General features: G+C 37.4%; 1 protein-coding gene across 1 annotated transcript in view; it reads left to right on the top strand.

Annotated features, from left to right (window-relative positions):
• PTAR1 (protein prenyltransferase alpha subunit repeat containing 1) overlaps nt 1-15,017 on the top strand; it is a 37,546-nt gene extending 22,529 nt beyond the window's left edge. The window contains exons 5-7 of the mRNA XM_009285298.2: nt 2,365-2,578; nt 7,883-8,199; nt 8,764-15,017. Of these exons, the coding sequence (XP_009283573.1) occupies nt 2,365-2,578; nt 7,883-8,199; nt 8,764-9,112 (880 nt within the window). The 3' untranslated portion in view covers nt 9,113-15,017. The remainder of the gene's footprint in view (nt 1-2,364; nt 2,579-7,882; nt 8,200-8,763) is intronic.
• Nucleotides 15,018-22,659: the final 7,642 nt, after the last annotated feature.

Below are 22,659 nucleotides of genomic sequence, written 5' to 3'. Positions count from 1 at the left end.
GGTTTTTAATTTTGTTGTTCTTCAACTGCTTTTCATCATCTCCATGCTACTGACTCATGCTACTTGATTGCTTTGTTTGAAGCAAAAGGAGTATGTAGAAATAATGGGGAAAAATCTTGCCGTTTGTCATGGTTTAGCCTTTCCTACATGGTAGCTAACACTGGAAAAACTATGATTTTTTGCATGTAACTAGTGCTGCACCTGGTGCCATCCATATCATTATGATGATCAGTACATTTTTATGAAATTAGCTAGAATGGTAGGTTCTTAATATTTATTTACATCTTAGCATTTTTTATTATTTCTATAACTTGATCTTGTGCGTATACAGTCAGTATATCTATTGATTGCACAATTGTTACTGAATAATCCTGTGTTCCTTTGCGGTAATTCCAGGAACTGTAATAGTAATAGGAACACGCATACAGTGACAGAATAAATTGGATTTCTTTTCTCCAAATTTATTGGAGAAAATGTTCTCTTAAAAACCCCCGAAATAATACTGTGATATTCAACAGGTACCAAAAATACATTTTAATCTTCGGAGTTTTTGCTTGTCTTTCTTTCCTCCCATGCAAAAAGTCTAGAAAGTAGCTCAGATTTCATTTTATAATTTTTTTTCTTTTGTTGTAGCCACAGTGGCTATAAAGTCTGTCTCTTTTCACATGCTCCTGTATATATAATTTATCTGCATTCCTTATTTTATAAAAATCCTCATTTTAAGAAACTGAAATAATTTTAGGGTCAAAATAATTTGTCTTTTTATGGTTTTACTCAGAAGTCAATGTTAATGAAATAATATTTATCTTTGGTTAAAGAATGAGTCTCTACTCATTTAGCTTTAATGCCTAGACTTTTTTAGAATTTCCCATTTCTTGCAAATCTGCTCATTGAAGTGAAAAGATACTAGATGGTGATGTTTGGATCAAAGACATTTTTAAAAAGCAAAAATTAAGTCTTCAACATTACTACATTTCATAAAATAAAGTTACACAACAGTCAAAGAGCATGGTTTGTTTCGCTATAAATCTTTAGTTAAAACAAATGTTATATAGGCAACCAGTGTATGAACACTGGCTTCAATCCACTGCTTGTGATTTCTGCTGAGAAACACAGTCAGTTTAAAATTGCACTTTTAAAAATTATCTTTAATATTGTCTTCCAATAGTTTAAATTTTTTTTAAAAGAACTAAGAGAAAAAGACACAGTGTAAATAAAAGATACCAGTGAACGAGGATATTATAAATGCTTTCAAATGAGAGAAAAAGCAGATGAACTACCAATTTTTTTTAACAGTGATTGGCTTATCTATTTTTTTTAATACAGATACGCAATTTTATATATGAATTGCAAAATAGAATTCTCTTTCTAAAGAAACTAGTTTATTATTTTTATTTTTTTTAATTGAATTATTTTAACCAGGAGTGACACCTTTCTGAAAGTAGCAATTCCAAAAGTGGTTTTGGAACCAATGTGAGCCAGTACAAAACAGAAGAACCTCTGTGTCACAGACCGGAGGATGTCCAGTTTCCCAGAGCATTCCACATGGGTCCATTGCAGGTCTCTTGACACATGCTGCTGTGTGGAAGTCTACACACCTGTGATCCCTTTTTGTAGGACCCTTTTGTGTAGGGTCTTCAGACGCACATTTTCTGCAGGATTGAGGACACCTCTCAAAATACTAATCTAAAAATACTACTAAAAGTCAGTCCAAAGTAAAATTACAAAGTCATGTAGGAATCTGTGCTTATCTCAGTCACTTCAAATCAAATATGTATAATTCGGCAGTAAAAACATCTGTTTTAGTTACACCTATTGCCCTTGAAACTGTAAGTCTTTTGCACCTTCTTTCTGCTGGTGATGTACAGAAACTAATTTGGCTTGTTGTGTGCAGTACTGACAAATGTAAGAAATACTCACAAAGCACGGTTAATTTTTTTTTTTAAATGAATCACTTTTTTCCATCTCATTTTGGATATTTTATTTTAGTGCTGTACAAGTCTCTGAAAGAGGAGCTCATTAGAAATCTCTTGCAGACAGTTCTTGCATTTTTTTTTTTTTATAAATTTGCTCTTTCCTTCTGTTTTCTTTTAGTATGCTGTAAGTAGCCATGACCACTTACAGTGAGCGAACAAACAAATACAGCTAGAGTTAAATTATTTTGGAGTGTGATCATAAAGTCATAGCTTTCAGTATGGGAAGAGTTCAGATGGTTATGTTTGCTACTTACTCATCATCTAGTTACAGTGTAGTTCAGATAATTGAAATATCAGAAAGGTTTGATTGATCTATATAAATGAAAAAACATTTTTTTTTCTCTTAAAATTGCTCTCTCACCATTAACACTGTACATCGTTTAACCAGACGATGGGTGCTGCAACAACTAATTCAGGAGAACTCCTTGCCCAGCCTTGTGACTAAAGGAAACTTGGGAGCAGCACCCGTGGAAAGAATTCACCGACTAGTGCAGGAGGAAATGAATGTCTGCTCTGAAGCTGCTGGGAGATATCCAAGCAACTACAATGCCTGGTCCCATCGCATCTGGGTTTTACAGCATTTGGGAAAGCTGACTGTCAAGGTATAATACAGTAGTGAATAAAGTCTTAAATTTCCTTGTCTGAAAAAAAAATAATACTGGTTTGCCAAGCAGATCCTACGACATGGATGGAGAGTATCGTATTAAGTTAGCACAGGTAACTAAGAATGTTTTACAAAAACAGGGAAAATATTGCAATGAGTATGTTTTGCATTTTGCTTGCCAGGGTAGGCAGGTTCCGCTCAGCAGAAAGAACAGATTTTTCTTGCCCATGTACAAAGTTCTGTTTGTTGGTACTTAGTGTTAATGAACTTGTGGCAGGAGGATAGATGGGACTGTGTGAGCTGAAATAAAGAAGGGGCAACTGAAAATAATTCTTCTAGCACGAATCTTGAAATTCCTGATAGAGAAAATGGTAACACATGACAGATATTATTTTGATAATGTAATGCGATGTCTTGTTTTGATACCCTTATTCAGCTTATCTGTGGTTTCAGAATATTGAAGGATTAAGTAAAGACAGCAGGAATTTCAGAGAAGGCATAATGGTGCTTGTAACTAGTTTCTTCAGCTCCAACAGTATCTTTTGACAGCATTTAAACTGAGGGCTGATCAAGCTATTTCAGCTCCAGCAGGGACATGTTATGCAGTGGTAGATATTTTGGATTGCATGGTAGTATCTAAAACACCAAGACCTGCAGCAAATTGAATTAGTTAATGTGACATGGTCTAAAATTATATAGTTTTGTAATACTGTGGTTTCTAAGCTGTTAGGTGAATTCCTTGTGAATATTAGGCTGACAGTGACACATCACTCACACTTTTAACGGCAGCCGCTGCATTTTGCCATCGTGTAAATACATAGGGGAGTGAGGGACGAATTCAGCAGAGGTTGTTGAGTTGGTATAGCTGTTATTTTTATGTCTTATGGGCCAGCTACTGCTAGCAATGGATGTTGTTTTGCTGATGTTTCCTGTTAATTGTCACCTGAGAAACTTTAAAAATAGTTGTATCAGATTGGTAGTAAATAGCAAGTATGTTCCAGACTCCGTAAGGGAGACAGCCCAGAATTTGGACTCATCTGCCTAGCAAGTTTGTATGTAAAGGTAGTTATGGAAAACTCAGAAGAATTACAGGATTGGGATAGATTGGAGGTTAGAAGTTAGGGTTAAAGGTCTATATTAACAGGAAACAGGGACTTTCACATAAGTCTTTAACAGCTTTCTTAAAAAGAGGGGGGGAAAGTTAGCACTGTTAATTAAAACTCCAGTCATTTTATGCTTTAGTTAACAGTAGTTTGAAGATCAGGGTAACACACTGAGTGCTTTTTGCACTTGCTATTCCTTACTAATTTAAATAAACAGAAAGAATTGCATTGTGATAGAAATAACTTCTCAGAGCTGGAATTAGTCTGGTGGGTTTATTCATTGGCAGTTGTCAATGCTTTGTGTGACAGGTCACAAGCATGCCTGTGAAGGAAGTGTTTTAAATTTGTTTGATTGCTCCCAAGTCTATTTGCCTTGCCTGCCATCCTCGTTCCCCTGCTGGTTGTCTTTTTAGGCTGATTACTAAGGAAGTGATAGTCTTCTCTAGTTTTGTCCAACTGGCTTTCGTTACCTCTGGCAAAATTTCACTGATGCTGATGTTTCTCGAGCAGTGTGTTTAACCCATTGGGAAATCTCCATGTTGACTCTAGGTTTTGTTCATGGCACCACCAATGCATCTCTTCAGATGGCCTAGCAGAAGGTGTTTGGGATGCAGGAAAATTAGGAAAAAGTGTGGAACATAAAAGATATCAAGAATCTTGAGATAAGATTTGTGGCTAGGTAACTTTAAAAGGCAGAATTAGAAAGTGATTATTTGCAAGATGTGGTGCGAGGAAAAAAGCAAATACGGAAGACGACAGGGGAAAAAGCAGGCATTACAGATTTTCACAGAAATATACAGGTTGTTTTCTTGCTTGATGTCTCATTTTGTACCTTCAGCCATTTGTGTGTTTGAATATCTGAAAAGAATGGTAAATTTCACTGAGATGTAATACAGGAACTGTGCTGAAAAAATTAGCAGATAAAACAGTCACTGTGATTCTACAGCCATTTAGTTCTTCAAGGTTACCTCAAATTAGAGTACCCTGTGTTATTTAGGGCCACATTTCTGCTATAATACAAACTTTGCCTGTAGTTTGAGGTAACTTTTATTATGGTGTACAAGGAAACAGAGGCCTAGAAACATAATGTGTGTGTTGTATTACCATTGAAATAAGACTTCTCAAAACAGGTTTCTCATTTACGGAACTGTTGCCCTGCTTTGGAGGATTTGAGAGGGTAGGTTGTTTGATAGGGTTTGGGGTTTTTTCCTTTGGTTTGGTAATCCTAATGCTTCTGCAGACTGAATCTCAGTTCAAACTCTGGGAAAAAGATATAAAAAACTAGAGGAGAACGTTTTGGCCCTGCAGGAAGGTTTTCGCACAGAATAGAGATGTTTCTTCTTTCTTAGACAGTAAAAAAAATTATCTTGTTTGAATATAGAAATCTCAATTTGTTTTTCCTGCAGAATTTGAACAACATTAGCAAGATTACGTGGTGTTTGAATAGTGTTCATAACATCAGTTAAGGACTTGTCAAGAACAGATTGTTCCAAACCAATCTAATCTTTCTGGTATTGGAGTACTTGCCTCAGAAAAGGACGAGAAAGCTTGACTTCAGCTTTCTCACTTGACAGTACAGTTAGCTAATGAGGGGAAAAACATGGGCTCCAGACACCTACTGATAAGTGAGTGCGTAATTAGTTGGAGAACCAGAGTAAGAGAGTAATACAGTATAGTCTGTTAAAATTCATACACGTTATGATACTTCAGATAAATTGCGCAGGTACAAAAATAGGATGTAGCTCAGCAAGGATGGACAACCTTTTTTGTTTTCTTTAGATAGGAATACTCAGCTTCATAATTACAGGATGAAGAGTGACTGATCAGGCCCTATAATAAAAAAACAAGCAAAGAAACAAGCGGTGGAATGATTCTCATGAGGCAACACCTCTCTTGTGTGATGTCCAGAAGACAGAAGTATGTTCATAAGACACAAAGTAATATTTCCCGTAGACATCCCCAGTAAAGCCTTGGCTTTGTCTTAGATGACTGGACCTCCAAAGGTACCTGTCTTTTGTGTGAGTGGACATTGCTATATTTATCTCGTTATCCTTAAAAGTTTTTTCCCCAGATACAGTTCCTTTTCATTCCCCCACTGTCCCAGACCAGGGAGGAAGTTTTGGGCTGCAGTTTATGGTGAGTAAGTACTAAAGCAAGCACAGGGCCAGGGAGGGTGTCAGAGGGAGTGCAGACCTGGAGGTTGAGGCAAAGGTCACCGAGGGCATACGTCCGATTCTGGAGCAGGATGCCAGTTCCGTGGCACTCAGCTCACCATCGAAGGTAGAAGAGGGCCCTTTGTGAGAGGTTGTCAAGAGTGGGGAGGGCGGCATTTTCTTATCATTTCCTGTTTGCTTCGCAGAAGAATGGCAAAGGCCTTGTGCTGTTCAGTGTGGAAATGGAGAAAACTGGCTTAGTAAGAAGGAACCTCTGTTGGAATTCAGATGTTAGCTGACTCTTTGTTTTACCTCCAGTTGTTTGAAGCGTCTTCCACTGTTACTCTGAGGTTCCTAGAGGAGAGGCTTTGGTTTTTATAGATCTCAAGAAGTTTAATGGCAGTCTTCTGTCTTGCTTTTCTAAAAGAGGTTTTCTAGTTCAGGTAAGGAGTGATGCTGGGAATCGTTCTTTGCTTTGTGCAGGGAGTTAAAATGCATAATTACAGTGTTCCCCTGTAACTTTGTAGCTTATAAACATGACAGGTAAATGAATCAGATTATTTTGAGATCTAAGTTGGACATAATGTGCGTAATGTTAGTTCCAGCTGAATAAAGACTGGTCTGATTTTTCTGATGTTGCCCTTGAGCCTTATGTTGTTTTTAATAGGCTTTTAAATTTTAATGTTCAGAAATTTAAACTAGTAAGCTCAATTCTGCTGAGAAGAGAGAAGCTGATCTTGTGGTTTAAAGTGCAGAACTGGAGATGGGGAGTTTTAGCCCCCTTAAGAATCCTGTATGTGGGCTGTTACTTAATAGTGCCCTTCAGTTTGCTGATCTGTAAAAGGAAGACAATGCTGGTGTCTCTTGTCAAGACCTAAAAAAGCATGTTGAGTATCTCAGGTAGAAGGTGCTATTCACATCATTTGTATTTGCTCTAATATCTTTTAGAACAGATGCACCACAAAAAGGGTGTATAACTAGCCTTGCGCATTTCCATGATTTTCTTTGTGGGAGGCTGTGCCTCTTGTGCTGCAGGAGAAAAAAGAAAGACTTTTGCCTATGAAAGTTGCTTTGCATCAGCCAGTTCTGTTAAGTGACATAGGTAGCTTAGAAAAAGAGATTAAAAGCAAGAATATACCAGTAAGCTTTTATCCAAAGTCTTTAGAAGTAAACGAAAAAGGTAGTTTGGATCTCTTTGGAGAGTTCAAACTCCAGAGGAGGACCAATGTGAGGAAAGAGGTTAAAGCCTTTAAAGAAATACAACCATTAGTTCTAATAGACAATGTAGAGTAAAAGAAGCTTTGCCCAGTAGCCAAACTCACCGTCTTCCTAGGAATAAATTTTGAAGGCTTAAAAACATTCAGAATTAAGAGAAAACTTGTAGGTGCCAACAGTGTTACAAATACAGCTGCAGTCACCATTGTCAGTATTTACCACAGTTACTGTGAAAGCCTTTCTGGGAGTTCACCAATTACGAAGTCAAGCAACTTAATTATGGACAAATAGTTTTGTATTCCACAGGCTCTAAGACTTGGAACATAATGTTAGTGGTTGACATTCTTTCCTGGAAAATGAAAGTGTAAATTACTTTAATTTTTTTTTTTAAAGCAACTCACCCACCCTCTGACACCCATAATGCACTAGGCAAAAATTAAAATACTTCTAACTAATATCCATGTAGTTTGGTGTACCCTCTGCCTCTGCTAAATAGTCTTTATTCCTAACCATTCTGAGATTCTTAAACCACTGCTTATTTCTCATCATAAGTGGTTTCTGTTTTTTTTCCCCTTACCCTATGGGAAGGTTTCTGAGACACCTACCTCTTCAGAGTTTGGAAGAAGTATAATTCCTTTTGTGCAGGGATGCCAAGATACTTGTCAGCACACAGTGGAAAAGGCTCAGTGATTATTTCATTTTTCTGTGTGTGTTCTTAAACCATTGCCACAGTGGCTGAAATCCCCAGAGGAGAGGTTACCTAATACAGAAACAATGGTGGTAAATTCCTCCTTTATACTGGTTGATAACTGTCGCTGCTTTTTGTTTCAGGTTCTCCTTGATGAACTGTCATCCACTAAACATTGGGTATCCATGCATGTCTCAGACCATAGTGGATTTCATTACCGCCAGTTCTTACTCAAGTCCTTGATAGGCAGAACTGTGACTGACAATAATGTACTGGTACAAAATCAAATGGTAAATGAGCAAAACCCTAGCCTTCAAAAGGAGGAGGAGAGTGCAGGGGCAGAAGCTGCCTGTGCGGAGGAGCAGAGCGTGGATCTCCCCCGCCGTTTAGAGGAAGAGTTGGAGCTCTGCACTGAACTGATTGACACTTACCCAGGGCATGAAACATTGTGGTGTCATAGGTAAGAGGACTTGGTCAAAAGTGTCCTTCTGATTTATGGATTGTTCTTTGCCTGATGTTTCCAGACAAATGGTTGTTCTGATTTTAAAAGGTACCACTCAATAAAAGATTTCTAAGCTACTATGTCTTAAGCCTTTGGAAACATTCAAGAGCACAATCAGAGCTGTTGAATGGAAAATTTGATTGGCCTTAAGCATCTTGTTGATGTAAGCTCCACTTGCCCCTATAGTTTGTGCAAGAGACACAAGATACTGTTAATCAGCCTTCTCACACTTAAAATGTTTAAAGGGCAAAAGATGAGCAAAAGATAGGCAGAAGATGGATCAGCTGCAGAAAACCTCTGCTTTGCCAGCTGGGTGTATGTGCCTGACTAGCTAACAGCACATTTGCCAAAGTGACTCTGAGCCCTTTTTTGTAGAGTGTGAGCAACGAGAGCAAATTTTGTCTGTTCAGGGGGGAATCTGGTGGGATGGCAAATGAGCTGAAGCAGTTCAGCAGCAGCAGCAGATTATTTTCAGTGCGTGACTTTTTTGTCTTCTTTTTCTTCCTTCCTTTTTCTCTGAAGAAGGCGTGTGTTCTACCTTCAGCACCACCTAAGCAACAAACTTCCTCTTCTGAGCGCAGTGGTATCATCTGTGGACAGCAGCGATGAAACTCTGAATAATTCCCACCACAGTCCTGCGACAAGTCACATGGCACAAGCTATGGATGTTGATGGTTTGAATGAATCCAGCAGCAAACAAGGTTATACCCAAGAAACAAAACGCCTGAAGCGTGCTCCTATGCAGGACTCTCTTGGTCCAGAAATGGAATACCGGTTCATTGATAAAGTATTATCAACTTGTAGGGATGTGGACCAAGCCAGGTTTGCTACTGCTTATAGGAAATGGTTACTTACTTTTTTAGGTCAGTGAAGGAAGAGTTTAAAGCCTTCAGGGTTCTTCTTTTAGTGCAATATTCTCTTTTCAGACACAAATGCATGTCTTGGTTGCAAGTGTTAGCTAACCATGTGTTTCTCACTCTTTTAATGGTCAGTCCTAAAGTTCATATTCAGCGTAGAAGTCTGTCACTTTATTTATTAAAGAACTGGCATAGCTTTTTATTTTTATTAAGCAAATGCAGTTTGTTCTTTAATCTTTTTAAGAAATCACTCTGTGTCAGCTTCCTACCATGCCATTTTCTGATTTTTTTTACCTTCTGCATTAAGGTGGACTCTGAATCATTTGGCTTTTAAAAAAAAAAAAAAAAAAAGGAAAAAAGTCTGAAATGCTTTTGAAAAGAGTGTCTGGAAAAAGAATAGGAGGATCTGTCAGTATCAGCTAAACCTGTTTCCAGATTGTTCCTCTTAACTGTAGTGGCATCTTGCTAATACCTTATTGGATTGAGACTATATTCGGTGAGTGCTATTACTTTTGTATGAGCAACCTTTGGTAGAACACCAGTCTGCAGTGTTTCTTTCTCAAGGCTCCAAGTAACAGTATTGGAGCCATGCCTTTCACTGTTGTAACTGGGTTTTTGTTTGCTTATTAGTTGTCACATGAGTTTGATAGGAAAGTCTGTGAAGTTGAAATCCTGAAAAGCAGATACAGGAAAATGTGACAGAAAATAGTTCACACACACACGTTCACACTCGTGCTCACAGTCAGAGCTATATTTGGAAATACTTTTCTTTGAACAGACTACTTTACCTTCATTTCCTACTTGGTATTTATTTATTTATTTTATCTCAACAATCCAGAATTAATGACACTTGATACACATTTCTGAATGTATTATGTACACTACAGAATCTCAGCCTGCTAAATCACATATTGGTAACTTGTACTTAACCAAGACCATGCAAGTCCAATAGATGATGGAGTAAAAAGTAATTCTTCTGACTGGTCATTGAGACTATACAATTAAAAAAAAAAAAAGACAGCAGGAGGGAGCTATCCCTTCACTTTTGTTCTTTTGTAGAGCTTCAGTCTCTGGGTTTTTTTTCTTGGGACTCTTCCTTAAGAGCACTTCTCCCACCACACATCTCTGTTTACATAACTGTAAATTTTAAGGGAATTTGGAACGCATTTCTATTCCAGTGAAATTAAACATGAATGGTTTATTTTGTCATTTCCTTAGAACTTGTCTATATAAGGGATTTTTTACACTAACAGAATTGTGCTGGTCCAAAGACCCAGGGGAGAAAACATTGTATAACTGTAGAAGTTTGTACAATGGCAACATCGCCTCTGTTCCAAACAGACTATTCACTGAGGGGATAAGATTTTCAAGCTAGAATCTTCGCCAAAATTGCTGTATATTTCTCCTGCCCAAAGTGCCTCCTGACTGTGATAAGTTTCAAGCTGCTGTTTCTGTTGGGCAGAGAGAGTAACAATGAGGGAGGAAAAAAAACAGGTAGCCTGCTCAAAAGGTGTCACTTGGAAAGAAAAAAGGCACTCGAAACACGTGGAATTCCAACAGTTCTAAATAATTTGATGGATGGGGGTTATTCTTGTATTTCAAAATGAAAATAGACTACCTCTAGTCTTAGCGAGTATGTTCGTAGCTACTCTGTGTCTGAAATGAGTTAACAGAGACATTTCTAAATGTACACTCTTCTGTTTACATTACCTAGATAAGACTGACCTAGGCTTGAGCATCTCCATGGCAAAGCTTTGTCTCAGTGGGCATCCACACCTGCCTCTGTATAGCTAGGGACACATTACATGGCCATTTGTTTTGAGGTGCTCTGGAATGCTGTCTTGGTTGATGGTTTTAGTTGCAGAAGAACGTAATCTATGTGTGAAGGAGGTGTGGGAATGGCTTGAGAGGATAATTTTGTCATATGATGATGTCTCTATGACCACTGAAATTGGGTAGGTTCAGGTACAAACTGGAGTCTGAACTTAAGAACTTAACTTGAGCAAGAACTTTTACCCATCCCAGAGGACCTGATGGTTTTTGAGTATGAAAGATACATTAAAGCATATGTAGTAGCCCAGGTCAGCTTGATTAACAATATCCCATTAATGGATATGTATGGCTAGTATGAACCTGGAAAGTGTGAAGTCAGCTGGCAATGTATCACGTTCACGATCACGTTCTTTGTCCTAGATTACTTTGACAGTAAGTAACGTAGTTGTGTGTTCTGTTTACCTTGGCAAAAATTACCTGTTTATGAGAAAAATATTCGTGGCAGGAGCAGACTGGGAAGTGGGAGCATGATAAATATTTCTTGAACTGTGGAAGGGAAGACATGCTCTCTTCTTGCACTGGAATGATTGAGAGTTTTAGAGGAAAAGATTCATATTAGAATCTGACTTGAAACCCACTATATATTTCTTCCAGAGTATAATCTGGAGTCTTAGTTGGCTTTCTTAGAGCTGTATCGTGGAAGTACTGTGCTGTTGAATTTGACAATCTTTCCATCATAAACACTTAAGATCAAACAGCTGTGTGCAGTTCCTATTCCTGTCAGCACGAGTTATGCATGCTTGTAGGAAGACAAGATTTGGTCCTGTGTAACTGAACAGAGTTGCATTGTATTTTTGTACTTGGAAAATATTCTGAGAGCTCTGATTAGAGATAGTGCTGATATTTTTACTACTTTTACAAAACACTGATGGCTGTAGTATGACTCTTAAGTGTGGGTTTTTAAAGCCTACACCTGATGGAAATACTCCCCACCCCTTTTTTTTTAATCTAGTGAGAATAGTTACATTTAGAAATGTTTGCAGACCAGACTCTGCCACACAGAAAACTAAACAATAAAAGTGAAATTGAAACAAGTCATATCTCCCCCTTTGAAAGAAATGCGAACAATAAGCTGTCAAAATCGAGCTTTAATTTTTTCATGGTAACAATATAAATCATATGAAAGAAGAAAATATATAACTAAATTACTTCAAGCTGTCTATGTCCTGAAGCCTCTTACATGAAATGACTGAAGAGATACTTCCAACAAATTGAACTAAGCTCACAACTGTGTGATGTTCTGGAACTATGATCTTTGGAACATCCCTGTCTAACCATTCAGTATTATTGCAGAATCCCATCTGGGCAGTGCTTGAAAAAAAGAAAAGTGGCTTCAGGCCATTGGTAGTTAACATGCATAAAGGCTACCAAGTACAGTTACTTTAAGTAATGTATTTTAGTTGTTTTGTGTTTTAGAGGTCAGAGAATTATAATGTAGTCAATAAACATTCTTGTCGAGAATATGTCCAACAGAAGCTGCAGAATACAAGGCTCTCACTCTCTGAAGTTCCTTCAAGTATAAAATCAAACTTTGTACATCTGTAAACGTCTTCATATAAAATTCAGAATCGTTACTGATTTAATCTTCTGCTGTAGTATGTGTCATTTGAATTGACGCAGATTCTTTTTGTTCACTGGATTAGTCTTTGTAGAAATTACTTTGTGCTAGAAACAAAGGGTTTTGAGGAACAAATGTAATTTGAAACTACAGAAATTAGAATAGAAGGAATCACATTTTTAAGGGGTTGAATTCTCTGCTGCTAAATACATTAACTGTTATTTCATTGGCATTTGGTTTATCTTGTATGTTAGTCACTGGAGCAACACATGCAGCATTAAAGATATATACAATAACAAACTTGTATAAAGTTATTATTGGAACGCATTGCCATAGCTGCTCCGATTAATATTTGTTAATCTACTCATGCCTGCAAATTAGTGTTTTGTTGACTTCTTGCATATTCTTTATATAATCAAATCCTTGTGTCATTTAAATAGGGGGGATGTAAATTGTCAGTTTATACTGTTTGATTAATTACCTTATATAGAACTCGTTTTAAGACAAATAAGCAAAGTGGTAATACAGTGAGAAAGCTTAGATTCTGTCTTATAATCAAAATTTCTGGCATTTTCCAGTTTTGTGTTAGTGCTGCTTAATTAGAATGTGTAGCTAGTCTTTATGGACAGGAGATAATGATGTCCTAAGTAGATAATTAATGAATTTTTAAAACAGTACTGTATAATATTGATGAGCAGAAACAAAGCGTTTTGGAAAGGGTTGTCTGCATAGCCAGACTCAACAAGCATACTTTTTCAGAGTAACATATAATACAATGAACAAAACGTGACTACCAGAGAAAAATCTAAGTGGTGAGTCTTCAGAGACTTGATGATTGAATTTTTGGACAAGGTCGTTTGCTTAGTTTTGTTTTGCCTTCTGTGAGGGAAGAATGTTCCTTAATTTTTTCAATTTTGTACGAAGTGAACCGTTGCACTTACATTGTGGGGAAAACCCCCCACAACTCCTGAGTTGTATCTTCTAGAGCAACTCTGGAAAAAGAAGCCGTGAAGTGAAATGTAGATGTGACTTTTAAATGCATGTTTGTGCTGTACTCACTTGCTGATGAGAGGTCTTTACAATTAGATCTTACTGTTTTATTAATGTCAGATACAAAGGAAAGAGGGTAACTCACCTATTCTCAAATGCACTTAACATTCAAGTTAGTTTCAAAGGAAGTTCAGTGTCCCTGTCTAAGATAATTTTCCTTCTTTTTTTCCCATGTGCTCAGAGGTGTGTTTCCTTCCCAACCTCTTCTCTGTTCTTCCAACCAGCAAAGATGAATGTAGCAAAGCATTGGTGAGGTGGCCTCATTTTGTGTTTAGATAACTGACTACCTCCCAAAAAGTGCTCTGATTGATGTCCTTAAGTGGAGTTCATCAGGCTCAGTTTTTTTGGAACCTCATGCTAGGCCTACATCCTCTTTCAGAAGTGAAAAGCAAGAGCTTTATCTATGAAGCCATCTAGTTTACCCAGGAGAGTTTAAAGGAGAAAAGAAGGAAAAAAAAAAAATAAAATCTTGTAGTTAAAGTTGGGAAAACTAGAAATAGCATAAACTTTCCTTAGTCTTTTCCTCTGAAGAAGCAATGTATTGCTGAAAAATGGAGGAAATATGTGCTTCCAAGAAATTCCTTGTAGACAGTTCATGCTTTTGAATTATAGACCTGACACTTTGTAGTGGCTTTTACTTAGTGTGTAATGTTACTTCTCAGGGCATAGTCTATTGTAGTGAACTAGGGTACATTTTTACAGTTTATAATTACTGATTTAAAAAAAACCAAACCATAAATGCTAAATGTGTAATAACTGGCTTTTAAATTTTTTTGTCTAGCATAGTGTTTTATATCTACCTGCAAGCTAATACTGTACCTATTGATTCACACTAGACCTTACCATCTCATCTGCATCATATTCTTATTCTATATCTTAAATTGATGTTGCAGTTTTGCAGGAAGCTCCTGACAGTTGCTGGGTTTCTTCTGAGTTCCCTAGTACTATGCAGTAGGATATTCAGTATCTCACAAAGATGTATGTTGCAGTGATGGGGAAGCTTTTCACAGTATTTGTGTTGATGCACTATATATCTCAGATTTTTAATTTTTGTTAGGAGTCTAAATACTAGAATTGCGAAAGCTTTTAGTTGTTGATAGCTGGCAGATGTTTACGTACAATAGAACTATTCTGAAGAGCAGAGCCCTTAACTGGTCTAGTTTATTAAGCATCTTTATCTGCACCACCTGGAACCTGCTGTTAATCCTACTGTATAGATGGAGGTGGGGACAACCCACAGCAAGGTGCGTATTTTCTTCACGGGACGTTTTCTGAACAGAATATAATTGTGGTGAAACAAAGAGCTTTTCTTGGATGAGGTATTCCAGTACGTTCATTGTGAATAAAGTTATGAAATTGGTACGTCATTAGTACAGTAAGACTTCCTGAATGGCTGCATAGAATGGGTAGATAAATGTTTTTTTAACAGCGTATTCCCTGTTATTAAAAAGCCACATAAATGATACAAGGTACCAGAACTTGTTTTTACAAGACAAAATACATTTATACCTACTGTGTTCATTCCCTTTTGTTCCAGTTTTTCTTTTTTGAAGTGGCTACATTTAAAAGCGGGTAGTCATCTTGAAAATTGTGCTTGGGAATGTCATCTTTAATTTCATGTAATAGAAATAGTAGATGTCTTAAGTGGTTTTAAGTAGCATTAAGATCCAAGCTAGTGACAGCACTACAGTATTTAAGTGAGCCATTAAACACTAATTTTGTAACACTGTTGTGTCCATCAAAGTACTATTCTATGTACGGCAAAATGTTTATTTTATCAAGATACATGGAAAAAATATTTAATTCTCACAGCTTTCATATTAGGGGAAATAGAGTTGGTTTTAAATGTAATATTTTGCAGTATTTTTTCTATGAAAGATTCTCAGATACACAGTTGTGACCATTGTAAATTTTATGTACATTTCCAATGCAGAAGAATTAGATAAATGGTAAGTTTTGTAGCAGAAAGAATAAAATTATGGCAGGACAGTAAGACACTGGAAAGCAATCTGATAAATGACCAGGGTTCTACAGTATAGTGAAGTTTGTTTTTCACCGGTCTGTCTTTGTCATGGGATAAATTCCTTTCAGAGGGGGATTGTTTTCTTTTTTTTTTTTGTCATCAGTAGAGAGCTTATCTGTGAATAAATTATCTATATTTATTCTCCCACAATAAGTGTGCACATATGTGTGGGTGGGTGGATGGATGGCAGAACTGCATTTATGTAATGTCCTGTGAAAAAGGCAAGATCTCCCACGTACAGCTATTTTTATATAACACTGGTGATCTGCGAACACAACTCTTCGTGGAAGACCTGTCCTAGCAGGAATCTAGCAGGATCATTGCCGATGTCAGGGGTTTTGCTAAAAGCAGCGAGATCTCTTGCTTCCCCTTTCTGGCTTGGTCTGCCTTACTTTCACGATAGTTGGGCAAATGTGTGCATACACAGACCAAATTATTAGTGGTGGTGTTTATTCCAAGTGCTTGTAGGGAGTGTTTGAGGCGGTGGAGGAGTTTGTAAGGTCTTGCAGGCTGGGAAAACTGGGAAGTGCTCAGCCAGTGTCCTACCTGGGGGATACCTTTCAGGAGTCCTCCAGGAAGGAACAGACAGGCATTTTTTGGATTAAGTGCTTCAGCATCACAGGAGACTGGGAAAAGTATGTCAGACACAAACTAGTGACTGAAATTGGTATTTGAATACAAACAACAAGTAGCCTTTTCGGTACTTTATTTTCAGTATTTTTCTCATGTTATTTTTATAAAAATGAATCACATCAAAAAATATTTTCAAAGTTACCATTTTGAATGCCTTCTGATTTTGGATTATTGGATTTGAGAGCTCTCCTTAAAGGGCTCAATTTTATTGGAAAATGCTAGCACCTTTCATCTCTCCTCCTAGACAATGTGATTCATTCCAAATGTTCTAAAATGAGCACCTAAAATCACAGGGCATTACTGAAAATACTGCTCATCATCTTAAATGCAAAACTTAGCAAACACAGGTTCTGCTCATACAGGTGTCTTTTTTTTTTTTTTTTTTTTTTTTTTTTTTTTTTTTTTTTTTTTTCTGCTGTGGGGGAAGAGGGGAAAAATTTTTTCATTTTATCTTACTAGCTGCTAGGACAGAAGGTAGAAAGAATTTGTAGGGAAGCCCTGAGTCAGTATCTACAATCTTGGTTTACTTAATTTGGGGGTCCATTAAATCGGAAAGCTTATTACGAGCAAGCAATAAACCCTCCAGGGTCCTTGTACAGAAATAATTTGCAGGATCTGGTCATTAGTTTGTTTCCGACCTGAGTGTTTGATTTTTACATCTGTTAAAATGAGTGACAAAATTCCCACTGACTTCACTGACAGAGGATCAGGCCATGCTGCGGAGAGGATATCAGCCACTACAGGGTAGCTTTGGCATTTTTAGTGCGATGGATTGTTAAGTGACTTATTTGTCTTTTGCAAATAGTCACATTTATTGCTTCAAGGAAGAAAGCAGTTAGGGTAGTGTATATTCATTAGCACTGTGGTGGAGGAGAAACTGTTAAGGTTGTGGAATATTAGAGGTTTAAAAGGGCAGCTAGAGAGAAATATGGATAATACAGGCTATCAATAGCTAAGAAAGCTTCCTTACGCCCCCCCCCTTTTGTAGTGGAAAAAAGTTTCATACAATATACCTGTGTGCAAACCAGGGTAACACATTTACCTGAGTTTTATGCGAGATACTTAAGGATGAATGGTAAGCTTTTACATGCCATGTGATAATTGATACAATATTGAAGGGAGAAAGTCTTAATAAATAGTGAATGGCTTAAGTTTTACTGTTCTCCAAGCGTGCTATATACATTTATGGTGCAACAATAAACTGCACGTTTGTCACCCTGTCATCTCACAAATGCTTATAACTAGGTAACAGCTAATTTCCTTTTTAAAATGCATCTACTTAATGTTGATTTGAGATGTTCTACAATTATTTGTTGTTATCTAGTACTAGATAATTTTCTCCACACCTTTAGTCCATCTTCAGTGGAACCTAGCCAGATACAGATTTTCATGGTTATAAATCTAGTTTTGCTGTGAAGGGAAGTTGAAATTCCGCCGTATAAAACATTCAGTTTTCTGATGTCTACTTAGAAACATAGGAGGGCATCCTAGCACTGTTTTCCAGTTGTGCACATTGAGTTTTACCTTGTTTATCTCAAATATTTTGTATTGCATGTTAATTAAATTTTTACATAACCTAGTAGTACAAAATACATTAAAAAAAAAAAAAAAAGACCTACAGTCGTAACTATTCTATGCAGATGTCTTCCAAAATTACAGGTACAATTTTAGTGGTGGTGGTTGGTAAATAGATTTTTTTTTTCACTTATTTATCAGCAGACTTGTTTTTATATGTATTAGTAACAGAATGGACTAAGCACAGCTGTAAGTTATTGTATTTCTGTAGAAAATGGAAAATAGTGTAAAATCGTTTTTGTTAAATGTTGGCAGTTTTTAAATAAACTTTTCATCTCCTAAAAACCTCTGTTTTCTGTGACAACATATTTACCCTGGACTCCAATTTCATTGTTTACCAACAGATATCTTTCCTGATTATTGCTAATCTCTTTTCAGCGATAAGCTTCTTTTAACAGGAGCTGTATCTTCTCTTGTGAATTTAGGTGATGGCAGCAGCCTTACTTTACGGTCTGTTTAAACATCGACAGTTAAGACTTTCTCAAATGCATTTCTACATCTTTTGTTCAAGCTTAGTTTATGAAAGGATGGAGATGAACAGCAGCTCTTCCGGATAAGAAATTTCTTTCTGGCAATAGCTGGCTGTACTGTCTAGAGTTGCAGAACCTGGACAGCTGAATGGTGCTCATGTTTCTGTAACTTCTTTATGTTTCAGCATGATGTTCAGAGACGTGCTTGCCTTTTTTAAAGTCTGGAATCAACTGGAATAGCTTATGCCAGTCTTTCCAGGGTCCATACAATTTCTGTGTGTCATAATTGAAGGGAAAACATTTCACGGATCTGAAAAGCAGGTAACTGCCCTCTTACGTTCAAAAATATACTTCATTTGATTCATATTAAAGATAGATGTAATATAGAAGCATGGTACTTTGATCGCAGTTGATTGCCTTCAGAACATAAATTTTGCTGTATACGTTTTGAGACTACCTGAAGAAGAATCCTCAGGTGACCCCTAATCTGAACTGGATGAAAAGGTGCTTGAGGTATGCTCATTGTTTCTGTAAACTTTCTAATGATGCAAATACATATGCATTAACACCTGGATCCACAGTTTTAGATCTGCAGTTATGCTCCTCAAATAGCATTCTACTTCATGTTTTGTGCTTTCATTTATCAAAAATTGTTCATTGTTTATCAAAACTGACATATGTTAAGATATCTTTCATAGACTTGAGTTAATGCTGCAGTAAATTTGCTTCCAGACCGTGTATATCAGGGCAATCAATATCTCTCTAAAGAGCTTTCATTCCAGGCTGTTATCCAAAAAATTCTGTGGTTCACACAATTTAAATAAATATTTAATAATTTATTAAATTATTAAATATTAATATAAAATAATATTGAATTATTAACATAATGTGTGGTTGGGCTTGGTTTTTTATCTAAGCAATGGCTACATTAGGATATTTCAGTGTAACCGTATGTAAAAGATTCTTCAAATAAAGTTAGACAGTTGTATATTTTGGATATTTTACAGTGCATGACTGGAATTGTAGGTCCAATAATTCTCAAGTTTACTTAAATGTTTCTTGGATTGTCTTGTCATCCTGGTATCTTGTTTATCAGATACACATGCAAAGTAATGAGTTAACAGCACATATGGAAAGAAATGAAAAATGTGATGCATCTGCATGGTCATTCTCTTGTACTTTGTAGTATTTATTTGTTCTCTGTTATAGGGCTTCAAATCTTCCACTGTTTTCCAGTTCTAGTAAATATAAATGTTCCCCAGCTACTAATAAGCATATGAAGACCTCTAGAACTCCTTTGCTGGATGCCGGAAGGCAGTGGTGGCATTGTCTGGTTTCTCAGAGGTAATGGAGCATCTGGCTGTTGCCCTGCAACAACAGCCCTGTTGTCCCTGCCCGGACCCTCAGGTTTGCATCCTCCTCAGTTCCAGCTTTCCGATTTGCCTGCGGTTTCTTAATAACCCATCAGTTAGTGTGACTGATGAGGTCTGTTTCTTGCCTTTGTCTCTGTTAGTTCATCTGTTGGGTTTCTGTCTCTGTGTGTTCTGGTTTACGGCTTCCCCCTTTACTTATTATCCCCTTCGGTGTTGAAAAGGTCCTTGACCAGATACCCTGAAGGGAGCAGAGGCTCTCTGCTTCTACATGCCCTTGCACAAACAAGTTTGCCTGTTTTCAGGGAAGTTGAAAACCTTGCTTCAGTGTAGTTTATCGTATCCCATGACAGCTTTATTCCTTACTTTCTGAAGCCTTTTCAGTTTGATTGGAAATGTAAAAGCTTTCAAAAAAGCCTTAAAAAGGAAGAGATTTATTGGTTCCTACAGTCCCAGCAAACAGCCTATTCAGTTTAGCAGTGCTTGAATTGAATTAATACAAGAACTAAAATATGCTTCCAGCTGCTCCATCTGTGATTGCACCATCTTACAGGGAAAACTGCAACTACTGCTCTAATTGAGGAATCGGAGAGGAAGGTGGGTGGCAGAGGTGAGTAGTTTCTTAGGGGCTAGAATGGAGGTGGAGAGGGAACAACATGAAATATAAATAGATCAATTCCCTTTCTGTCTTTACAAGACTGGGTTTGCTCAGTCAGCAGTAGGTCTTCAATTGCAACAGCCCAAATCTTGTGTGAGAAAGAGAACATACTCACATTAATGAAGTGGATACCACCTGGTTAAAAAGAGGGATGCAGACTTAAAGTGCTCATCGGTACACAGCGGGGCAAAGCTGGCTGCACCGAGTCATATTTAGGAACTCGAAAATGAACTGGGAAAATGTCAGTTCTTCGCTATCCCTGCTAACAGTACTAATCACTGCAAACTTATCAGCACATGGGTGAAACTGTCAGATCACCTGTGGGAGCTGGTAGAGAGTAGCACTGGAATGACTGTTGATGACTCCGGACGTTGAGGAGAGACAAGGGAGGTACTTATCTCCATCCCTCCCTAATTAGAGATTTCCGTAAGGGAAGCAGAAAGATAAAGCATATTTTCCCTTAAAACTGGAGGGCAAAGGAGGGGATGAGGAGAAGCCTACTGAAATATTGAGGTCTTTGTCACACTGAATGGAAGATGGGCTCACTAGCCGGAAGGAGAGTAAACACACAGCGTGAGAAACCTGCTTTACCACTGCAGGGAGTGGGCCAATGGACCTGCTTGTCAGAACATCTCCAGCCTGATCTGTCCCTTATGCGAAGGATAAAAGCTACTTTATGCTGAGTGTTTCTGGGAGTCTGACTGTGTCAGTGAAGTTGAGCCTTCCTTACGCCTCCCTGTATGGTAACTAGTTTGCAAGATATCGTCATACTTCTTTTTCTCTCCCTTTGTTATTTTCTGGACCGGTGAATACGTGTTTTGCCTTTTTTTTTTTTTTCCCTGTAAGTGCCAATGGTTCAATAGGAGGCGTAAGGAGTATGTCCCCACTCAGGCAAAGAAGGTAACTGTGTTAGCATATGATATGTGGTAGTTAAATGTGCTAAGCAGTATGCTGTGGCACAAAACAGGAGTCATTTGTTATTGTAGTTGTTGTTTGCGTTTTGATGAGTCTGGAGGAGGAGGAGGACAGGATTTCATCTGTGCTTTTGTGTTTAGCACCTGTCTGCTGCGACTTTCCTTCTGAAAAGTTTAAGTCGTGTCGCATGTTGTGAAAGGGCTTGTTAGTTATGCTAAAGCAGATTATTAATGACCAAAGGTAATGGAAAGAGAGAGAGAAAGGAAACAAAGTTCTTCGGTCTTACAGGTGTCGATCCTCGGAGTGCCAGCGCTTAATAGGTAGTGTTTTGATAGTCAATATAGCCATGGCTGGCATCTCTATCCTCAGGGATAGAGATCTGTTTACTTCATATTGGAATGAATGGGATTTTGATACTGATATTTGATATTTTGTTTAAGGACAATGAACCTAGCTATTAGTGCTTTAATTCCATATTTTGTAGTTTTCTCAGTTTTCCTATGAAATAAAGCAATACTGCCCATGCTTTACACATAGATTATTAACACAGTAAAGCTAAAGACTAAAGCTGAGAAAAATAACCATTAATTTTGATCCTGCTTTGAAAAACCTGAGGCCTTTGTATACAGAGCACTTAATGATATACATCACATTTTACATAGCCCTTCTAACGTTCAGCATAAAATTCCTTTTGAGTGGCAGTGCTGTGCATTGCTCAGCACACCACAGCTCCTACTGGGGACCCAAAAAACAAGGAATACTCAGCGTGCACATATTTAATGCAAACTGGTTAATGCACTGTTGCGCAAGAATCCTGTGGAGGAGGCATCTGGGACACGGCTCTCTGGTCTGGCTCTTAGCCTCCACAGGCCATCCGTCATGCACTCAAAGGAGATAAATTCAGTCTGCGTGGAAAATTTTTATTCCAGTTTGAGTGATCTTTGTATTCCTACGTTTTTCAATAATACAAGAATATATATGCATGTATATACTCAATAATACAAGAATATATATGCATGTATGTATATATACATTTTGTGATTTCAGTTTCTAAATTCCACAAAAACAGTAGATGGAAAGTGCTTAGATTAATGGGTAGCAGGCATCATTTTTACTAAGACTGCAATGTTGTAACTGCAGCGAAGAATCCATGGCATTTTTGTGATATACCACATATGAACCACAGTATTGATACTTTTTGTGTGAACATATTGCATATAGAAAAAAAATTTAATAGGTTAACTGTTTAAACTCTTACCTACCACAGTTTGCTTCAAAAACTGCTAGTGAGATTACTTTCTGCACATGTTGTTTTCACAGCAGCCTTTACTCAGGAAGGTCTCTAACACCAGAAGTTCTGATTTCAAACACCATTTTGCTTTTCATGTCATTAGTTACATTGTAACAGTTAAAATGCAAACAGTTTACAAATAAAAGAGTCTTGCTATGCATTAATTACCTGTGAAGCGTATTATT

This window comes from Aptenodytes forsteri, unplaced genomic scaffold, assembly GCF_000699145.1.
Source record: "Aptenodytes forsteri isolate BGI_AS27 unplaced genomic scaffold, ASM69914v1 Scaffold151, whole genome shotgun sequence".
NCBI classification, from domain to species: Eukaryota; Metazoa; Chordata; class Aves; order Sphenisciformes; family Spheniscidae; genus Aptenodytes; species Aptenodytes forsteri.
The sequence above is the reverse complement of the archived record's forward strand: the minus strand, read 5'-3'. Positions and strand labels throughout refer to the sequence as shown.